At 55.9% G+C, this 9,071-nt stretch overlaps 1 protein-coding gene across 2 annotated transcripts; it reads right to left on the reverse strand.

Moving 5' to 3' along the window:
• Positions 1-1,197: 1,197 nt before the first annotated feature.
• On the reverse strand, positions 1,198-7,403 carry TRIM65 (tripartite motif containing 65). Of its 2 annotated transcripts, XM_072781628.1 has the most exons (6): positions 6,937-7,403; positions 5,327-5,422; positions 4,842-5,075; positions 4,583-4,757; positions 4,383-4,448; positions 1,198-3,840 (listed from the first exon to the last, which is right to left on the reverse strand). In XM_072781628.1, the coding sequence occupies exons 1-6, from the start codon at positions 7,372-7,374 to the stop codon at positions 3,251-3,253; spliced, it is 1,599 nt and encodes a 532-aa protein (XP_072637729.1). In that variant the 5' UTR covers positions 7,375-7,403; the 3' UTR covers positions 1,198-3,250. The 2 variants fall into 2 exon arrangements, with proteins under 2 accessions (XP_072637729.1, XP_072637730.1); XM_072781629.1 differs by lacking the exon at positions 4,383-4,448.
• Between the last annotated feature and the right edge of the window lie 1,668 nt (positions 7,404-9,071).

The raw sequence follows: 9,071 nt of genomic DNA on the forward strand, positions 1-9,071 counted from the left end.
AGCACATCTTCTGGGGGATTCCTGAGGATGGATGTGAAAATGCCCGCAAAAGTAATTTTTCAGGCTCCAACACCAACTGGCAGTTTGGCTGGGTATGGAATTCTCGAATGAGAATCCCTTGCCCTCAGGAAGCCTGACTCCACTGTCTTCTAGCTTCCAGGCCCATGGTACTTGAAGCCACACCTACAGCACCATGCTGCTCCCTCCATCCCTTCCTGCCTGGGGAACTCAAGCCTTCAACCCAACCCCCTCATCTCCCTGGACACCTAAGACCCATATCTTTTAACATCTCTCTTGTCCCTCTGCCCTGCCTTATCCTGCCTGTGTGTCCATCGTCCTGATTCTGCCTCAGAGAAGCTCAGATACTAGAGCGGTGAGGCAGATATACTGGAAACACCTACAGACTAATCTAGTGTCCTGCCCTTACAAATGTTACACCCCAAAGTCCATGCTCTTTTTCCCTCTTCCCAGTGTGTTTTTCCTACAGAGGAGACAGACTTCTGTCAGAGTCAGGTGGATCGGGGGCATTTCATTTGAAGCAGCTCTCCAACAGATTTGCAAAGGGTTGCCCCACACCTACTTGAAAAACAATCTACAAAAAGGGCAGTAGCATCTCATCACATGTAGATAAACATGAAGGGTCACAATAAGGAACACTCCCACAGAAGAATACGGAAAGGACTAACAATCTGATAAAAGGTAGTATCATAGAATAAAGACCCCAAACCTTTCCCACCACAGAAGCAGAAGGGGGCTGTTCTTCCTTTCTCTCCCCCTTTCAGAGCATGGGCACAACCAATGGGACATGGACACGTGTGGGGCTTTGGGATGGCAGGAGATTGGTTGTGGTGGTGATGGTTAGACTCTACATGAGGACAGCCATCAATGCCAGCTGCTGGACCAGCCCCATCCTGATTCCTCCCCTGCTGGGTCTCTCAGCAACTGTCAACCCACCTGCCCAGCAGTTCTTCCCATCTGGCACCAGGTCCCATCCCCTGACCCATGTTTGCAGAGTCCCCAACTTAGGAGTCTTCTTAGAAGCTCTTTGCCCAGGGTGTACTGGTCAGAGGCCTGGCCCCACCCTTGAACAGGGAGCTACAGGCTGGGGAGGTAGCTGCAGGATTGAATGTGGGGGGCTGGCACCAGGTTACAATATGGGAAAGAGATATATTTTTCACAAATACAAAAAAAAATCTGTATTTTAAAATATTTATTTATTTATTCATGAGAGACACACAGAGAAGCAGAGACACAGACAGAGGGTGAAACAGGCTCCATGCAGGGAGCCTGATGTGGGACCCAATCCCGGATCCCAGGATCACACCTTGAGCCAAAGGCAGACACTACACTCAGGTGTCCCTACAAAAATATTTTGTATTTTTTTGTAGTATGTGTTTTTGCATGTGTCATCCTTTAAAAAATTTATTGTGAAAACATAAAAAAATAAAGAATTTATTGTAAAATAATTATTCCTGAGTATATAAAACATACATGTACAGCATAAATAGTTATAAGGCCAACATCCTTGTAACCACCACCCAGGTCAAGAAGTGGAATGTTTTTTTTAAAGTTGAATCTTTTTAAAAGATTTTATTTATTTATTCATGAGAGACACAGAGAGATAAACAGGCTCCATGCAGGAAGCCTGACCTGGGACTCGATCCCAGGTCTCCAGGATCACACGCTGGGCTGAAGGCGGTGCTAAACCGCTGAGCCACTTGGGCTTCCCAAGAAGTGGAATGTTTTAAGTAACAAAATTACAGTTGCCTTAGGTCTCAGCAGCACCAGTTCCAGAAACACAAATGCCTGTCCAGGGATCTTCAGGAAAGCATCTCCTGAGTAGCAAAAACAACGGAAGCCAGCACTGTTCTGGCACCTGCACTCATCACTGCATTTAATCCCCACACCCTGGGTAGGGGTGACAGGGGCTGAGGCTGTGTCCAGCTAAGCTGGCTGGTGGGGGTGGGGTGGGGAAGAGTCTGTCTGACTCAAGGTTGCTTCATTTTGGCCATTTGTATAAAAATAAAATCTTCAAGTGCTCATCATTATTATTTTTAAAGATTTTATTTATTTAAGGGGGTAGGGGCAGAGGGAGAGGAAGAGAGTCTTAAGCAGACCCCTCACTGAGCGTGGAGCCCATAGGGCTCCACCTCATGACCCTGAGATCACGACCTGAGCAGAAACCAAGAGTCAGACGCTTAACCAACTGCACCACCCAGGTGCCCCTCATTTTTTTTCGGTTGAGGAACTCCGCTGGGAATTCTGCCTACATATGTAGCCATGGATATGGCCAAAGCTTCCTGCTCAAAAATATGCATCCTGGTGACATTTTTACAGCCCCAAATAAAACAACTGGAATGTTCGATATGAAATCTTTCATGAGCAAAAACAGCACACTGGGACGAGCATCCCTGGCTCTTCAAAAGTTTGCGGCGTTGCCACTGTGCTTTACAAAAGTCCTACAATCGTACCTCTTTTCATGAACCAGAAGAAACTTGAAACCACACCAATATAGGTCTTTTATAAAAGCTAAGTGGCAGAATTTGAACTTTTGGAAAGTGGAAGATGCCCGTAGTGGGGAAGTAAATTCTAATAGTCCTTGGAAAGACTGTTTATATTGCAGTGGTGCAGGAAAAAATATTAATACCGTGAGAAATGGCTATGCTAGATAACAGAATGCGAAAAACACAAGTGTTTATAAAATGCAATCACAAGGATGTGTAAGAGACTAAGGTGTATCAAATTGTTAAGAAAAAAAAAGAGGGAGGAAAGAGATAGAGATCACTTTTCTCTAGGTTTCTTCCAGAATTGCTTGTGCTTTGGGCCCCCTCGCCTCCCGCCGAATGCCTATGATCTACGTCACCTGCATGGGAGGCAAGCGGCTGCGGGGTGTTTGCATGGCAGCGTGGGTGAGGCCCCAACTGCACAAGCTCTCCTGCAGCCCCAGGAGCCCACAGGCGCTGCACCCACCTCTGAGGCCCAGGCAGCGCCGAGAAGTGCGCTCTCCTCAGGCAGGGTCCTTGTTTTAGTCCCTTCCTAGTCCCCGTGCCCTTCCATAATGTTGGAAAAAGTGAACTCCATTTTGGGGGCATCCTCCCAATCTCTCTTTCCAAGTGGCCCGGCCTCCTCCTGAGTCAATCTTGTGGCCAAAAGCTGGTCCCATTATAGCTGTGGCCTCAGGCCCCCAAGCTAGGGGCTGGGCAGCTCTTGGGCATACAAGCACGGTGGCACCTGTTCCTGGCCCAGAGCTTCACCCTGTGCCTTCCTCCGCTGGGCTCGAGGCCTCTTCCTGGAGCTCTGGAGGGAGCCTGGCCTGAGGCCGATGGCACAGGGTCAGGGTCCTACCCTCCAGGAGCCAGAAGACAGGGTAGAGGGGCTGGGTGAAGATGGCATGGAAGGTATGCAGAGGCTGGGCCTTGGGTTCCAGGCTGTAGAAGGTGAGGCAGCCAGAGGCCAGGTCCAAATCCATGCCCAGGAGCCGCCCTGACACTCCTGGGAGGTGCTGGGCCTCCCCGTTATGCCAAGCCTGCGCCCTGTCCTCCTGAACACAGAGTCCCCAGGAGCTTGGCCCACGCCCAATGTTGTCTGTGTGGGGCCCCTGCTTGCGCCGCGTCAGTTCTGGATAGGCGACGCCCAGGGTCACTGAGTGGTTAGATGCCCGCACCTCCCAGTAGTGTCGCCCGCTCTGGAAGCTCTGGGCACACTGCACCTGCCAGAGCTCGAAGCTGCTTGGCCCGGCCAGGTCCCGGGGCTTGTGGCGGTGCTTTACCTGCTGGTCCTGCCGAGACAAGTAGAGGTGGCGATTGGCGCTGTCTGGATCGAAGGTCAGATTTCGATAATCTGTCAGGACAGAGGGACGGAGGTGAGTGGGAGGACACCTGTGCACATCCACCATCTTGTCCCCAGAGGGAGAGATGGCAACTGAAGCTCCAGCAGGGCCAAGCCACACATCTGATGGGTGTATAGCAAGCAGACCAAGCACCGGATGTCACCACAGCAGGTAGCCTGCGAGGGGGACCTCTTCCGTTTACCTCATTTCAAAGATGAAGAAACAGGCTTCCCAAGATAACCTAACTTCATAACAAGTGGAAGAAGCATAAGTGATCCCAGGTTTTCATGCCCAGAATCTCCTTACCCCCGTATCGGCTCCACGTGTAAGAGGCTTACATCCTGTGACAGATGTGCGGGGGGGGGGGGGGGGGGGGGGGGGAGGGGGCAGGCCAGATCCCAGGAAGGGCAGGGCAGTCCCAGCACACGCCCCCCGCGCCCCCAGGTACACACACAGCCACACAGACCTGCGCAAATGCTCACACGCACACGTAGACACACAAACGCACAATGCACACATGCGTATGCGCACGCAAACATGCCAGTCTCCTTACTCTGCCAGAGTTTCCTCCTCAGTGGACACACTGGGCTTGGGACTGGTGCCAGGGGACCTGGGGCCTCTAGGAGGCAAAGAAGTCTTAGGGCAGTGATGGGGAGCAGAGCTCATGGGGGCAGAGTCCTGATCCTGTTCCCGTGGGCCGTGGGAGGGCTGGCTGGGCCCAGAGGGGTAGGGAGGGATCGGGGTGAGCCTTACCCATGGGGCCCAAATTGGCGGCCTCCACTGGTGCCCTGCAGGGGCCCCCCTCATCTAGCAGGAGGCCACACAGCCGGCTCAGAGACTCCTTCAGGCTGGCCAGCCGCTGCTCTCCGTCCCACCGCAGAGGAGTCAGAGGCCTGAGAGGCCCCGGGGGTGCCAGGAGCTGGGATTCCTGGGCCCCAGGGACAGCCACAGTGAGCTTTTGGGTGAGGTGCCGGGACGCCATCCCCCGACCTGCTGTCCTGGGGCCTGGTACCTGGAGGAAGGTCCGGTCATCCAAGTGTTCCAGGACGTCTCGGACCCTGCGGTCATAACGAGACAGGGCTTCCAGGTGGCTCCGCAGTTGTTGTTCTGTATCCTGGGCCTGCGCTAGGGCCTGTGTCTTGGCCGCCTTGATGTCCTCCAGGGCCAGGGCCCGTCGCATCTCCAGGGCCTGGAGCAGGCAGCTGAACTTGCCAGAGATGGCGGAGGCCAGGGTATGGGCTGAGCTCTGAGTGGGTGATGGAGTTGCCTCGGGTGGTCAGGGCCAAGGCTGCCCGTGGACTGAGGGGTGGGGATGTGGGGAGCAGGGGCCCCTGTGACCTTCCCTCCCAACTCTGCTTAGTCCCTCTCTCTCTGCTGCCAGGAGGCATTTTTAAGGCAGCTCACACCTCCTACCCAGCGTCCCAGGGACCCACTGCTGGCTGCCTGAAGGACACAGCATGAGGATGTAGTGGGGGGTCAAACAGACAGGCCTTGTACCTGGATCTGGCTGCTTTGCCGCTGCAGTTCCTCTAGCTGGCTCTCGGCCTGCGTGGCCTGCTGCTGGGTGACCTCCAACATGGCTCTCAGCTGGGCCTGTGGTGCCCACCAGGGAACAAGTGACAAGAGGGGACTGGGAATGGCTGTGAAGTCCTCCCCTCCATCAACAAACACCTGCAGACGTGGGACATCCCCCTCCTTGTGCCACCCCAGGCAAAACCAGTGAACAGTGGCCTTGGTCTGAGCCCCGGGGTGAACTGGGTCAGAGTCCTAGGGAGACCCAGACAAAGCCCATTCCCAACTTGAAGCAGGGCGGTACACAGGCAGAGCAGAGGCCTGGGGCTTTAAACCTGACGTCCAGTTCATCTTGCAGGCTGAGCAACCTGGGGCACAGCACCCACCAACTCTGGGCTATAAACCCACCCCAGGGCAGCCCGGGTGGCCAAGTAGTTTAGCGCCACCTTCAGCCCGGGGTGTGATCCTGGAGACCCGGGATCGAGTCCCGCATCGGGCTCCCTGCACAGAGCCTGCTTCTCCCTCTGCCTGTCTCTGTCTCTCTCTCTCTCTCTGTCATGAATAAATAAAATTTAAAAAAAATCTTAAAAAACAAACAAACAAAACAACCCACCCCATACTACCCCCAGCCAATAAACGGTGGAAGCAGTACTTCTGGCTTAGGCAGCCTTGCAGGGAAGGGGCAACAACTCAAAGCACCAAAGCTATTTGACCAGCGGGCATTGTAGTACGTGTGTCTGCATGGGTGGGTTCTTTCAAGTACCCAGTCAGGTCTCAGCCCCAGCTCTGGGCATGGGGTAGAAGAGGGCACCCATATTTGTGACTCCTCTGGTACCCGTGAGGGTCACAATGTTGTGCTTTCATGGGAGCAGGGCAAAGCATCATTCCCTGCCCCTGATCAAGAGCCTGCCTTGCTTCTGCTTCTTCCAGCTGTACTTGACAAGGAGATCAAGGGCCATTGTGATCCCCACTTTATAGATGAGAAAACAAGACAGAGAAACTGACAATCTGGCCAAAGGCATCAGATCTTCCAAAGCCCAATTCCTGTGTCTTTGCCCAGGACCCAAGGCCTCAGCGTTGTACAACGTGCCACACCCAGGAAGTGGGGCAGGGGCGCGCTCTGCTGGTTCCATCTGACTGTCCCCCAGGATGGCCAGGGGTCCTCTCACACCCCATAGAACTTCACCTCGCTCTAGGGGAACACGAGCTCCTTCGGTGTGCACGTGCCATCTGCCTGTGCCACCTGCCACTCCCTCCCTCCTGCTCCTGTCACCTGCTGGCCGGCACTGCACTTTCATGCTCAGCCTCAGCACTAACAACTCATCCTCAGTCTCTGACTTCTGAAGCCACGATGGTATCCTCCAACGTTGGCTCCGGACTCCCTGACCTCCTCACTCGCAGAACCTTCACTCCATTTCAGCCACTCAGGCCTGGGGTCTCACCTTGGGCCTGTCACCAGCTCCGAAATCTCTACTCCAAGCACCTGTTTTGTCCTTTTACTCGGGAATACAACAAACGTCCCAAAGCCTTCTCCTGCTTAAGCAGCCCGCCCCAGCCCAGGCGCCGAGAGACAGGGCGGGGCACCCCGGTGTCACCTCGCGCTCCCGACGCTCGACGTCCAGCAGCGCCCGCTCGTGGAGGCGACACTCGTTCACGGTGCACGCGCTGCAAACGCAGAGACCCTCGGTGCGACAGAAGAGGTCGAGTGGCCGCCCATGTCGGGGGCAGCGCGCGCCCGGGCCGGGGCCAGGGGCCGGGGCGGCGCCGGGGGTCGCGGCAGGGTCGGAGCCGGGGGCCGGGGCGGGCCGGGCGCGCATCACCTCGAGCACGGCGCTGAGCGCCACATTTCGGCGCAGCTCGGCCACGTCGGGGAAGGGCTCCCGGCACTCGGGGCACGCCTTGTCGCAGCGGCCCCCCCAGTCCCGGATGCAAGCCCTGCAGAAGTTGTGGCCGCAGGGCAGCGTCACCGGCTCCTGGAAGAGCCCCAGGCAGATGGAGCAGGTCAGCTTGTCCTCTAGCCCGTGCGCGGCCATGGCGGCAGCGGCGCCTCAGGGCGCGCGGGGCGGGGCCTCCGAAGGTGGGCGGTGCGGGGCACGGCGCGGGGGCGGGGCCTGCGGGAGGGGGCGGGGACGGGGGCGGGGACGGGGGCGGGGCCTCCGAAGGTGGGCGGCGCGGGGCATGGCGCGGGGCCTCCGAAGGTGGGCGGTGCGGAGCACGGCGCGGGGGCGGGGCCTGCGGGAGGGGGCGGGGGCACGAGGCGTCGGGGTGACGGGGGGCAGCGTGGGCCCGCCTAGCGGAGGAGAGCAGCTGTTGCCTCTCCCCCACCCGCGCCTAGGCCCTTGCCGCGCGTGCTTGCTCCCCTCTGCCCAGGCTCTGAGCCGTCTCATGCCACCCCAGGATGGGGTTTGAGGTCCGGGTAGTCTTGGTGGCCCGGCTCTGGGAGCTCCATCCCGCTTCTCGAAACCCTCATTAAGCAGCTCCCGTGCAGGGGTGCGGCCTCCACCTCCAGGGACGGGAACCTTTGGGAACCTCCTGGCTGAAGGACCCCACAGAACCCCTTCTGGGCCCCTCATCCGTAACCTGGACAACAGGAGCTCCTTCCCAGGGTTTGCGCCTGTCAGTAAGAGCACTGAGCACAGAGCTCATGTTCCCTATACGCTCCGGACCCGAGGTTCTCCGCTGCCCTTTTCCTTGAGCTGTTTCAGGCATTTGCCAGATTGGAGTGTCTCCTTTCTGTAGGCTACCAAATTTTGGTTCTTTTAAAGTAAGCTGTGTTCAGGGACGCCCGGGTGGCTCAGCAATTAAGCGTCTGCCTTTGGCTTAGGGCGCGATCCTGGAGTTCCCGGATCAAGTCCCACATCAGGCTTCCTGCATGGAGCCTTGCTTCTCCCTCTGCCTATGTCTCTGCCTCTCTCATGAATAAATAAATAAAATCTTAAAAAAAATAAAAACTAGAAAAAGTACATATTAAAAAAAAAGTAAACTGTGTTCTGGTCACCAACACAGAGACCGATCAACGGTTTTCATACCCCCCTTTACTGAAAGCCCAAAGTGACATTCAGCTGTTCTTGGAATCTTCTCCGCGTGGGCCCCCTGCTGGGGAGTTCCTTGTTTGTAGGCGGGAGCTCTTCTGGAAGCCCGGTATCCTCCGTGGCACCTGCCCTGGGGCAGTGTGCTGCATCGGACTGAGCAGATGGAGGGCTAATTTTCCTAACCAACCTGTCCTAATTTTGAGGCAGAGTGCCCTCTCACTGCAATGCAGCATTCAGTCTTCTGTGTTGTAGTATGGGAAGCTCCTCTTTATGGGAAAGGAAGGTCTCCTTTTGACTGGTTAGGTAGAGGAGAAATCATACTCCTAGGATCCAGCAAGGGTGCAGGGGATTTCTGGGCCCCAAGGAGAGGTGTACCCAGAGGTCTGAGACCTGCTTCTCATTCAAAGCATCCCAGCCAGATGCCAGGAGCCTGCCACCATGCTGTGAATTCCCAGTAAGGGGCCAATGCTCATGGGTGGCAAAGCTCTTTCTAGAGACATATGGGAGCACCCAAGCCCCACTGCCTTTCTTCTGTATCCATCTCCATCCATTTGATCCCAGGGCTCAATATTCTCTAGAGGCAGAATATTGCCTCTATAGGTGGGAGGCAGGGCTCTTTCCATCCATGAAGCATTACAGATTCATCGTGGGGTTGGAGCATTTCCAGAACACTGACCCAGACCAGCTACAGAAAAAAA

This window comes from Canis lupus, chromosome 16 (genome assembly GCF_048164855.1).
Source record: "Canis lupus baileyi chromosome 16, mCanLup2.hap1, whole genome shotgun sequence".
Lineage (NCBI taxonomy): Eukaryota > Metazoa > Chordata > Mammalia > Carnivora > Canidae > Canis > Canis lupus.

Excerpts from the sequence above, each read along its gene's own strand:
- TRIM65 (XM_072781628.1), bottom strand. The coding sequence starts at position 7,374 with ATGGCCGCGCACGGGCTAGAGGACAAGCTGACCTGCTCCATCTGCCTG. Across the intron at positions 5,423-6,936 it reads TCGAGCGTCGGGAGCGCGAG|GCCCAGCTGAGAGCCATGTT; the intron begins GTGACACCGGGG and ends TGGGCACCACAG. Across the intron at positions 4,449-4,582 it reads CGCCAATTTGGGCCCCATGG|AGGCCCCAGGTCCCCTGGCA; the intron begins GTAAGGCTCACC and ends TTTGCCTCCTAG.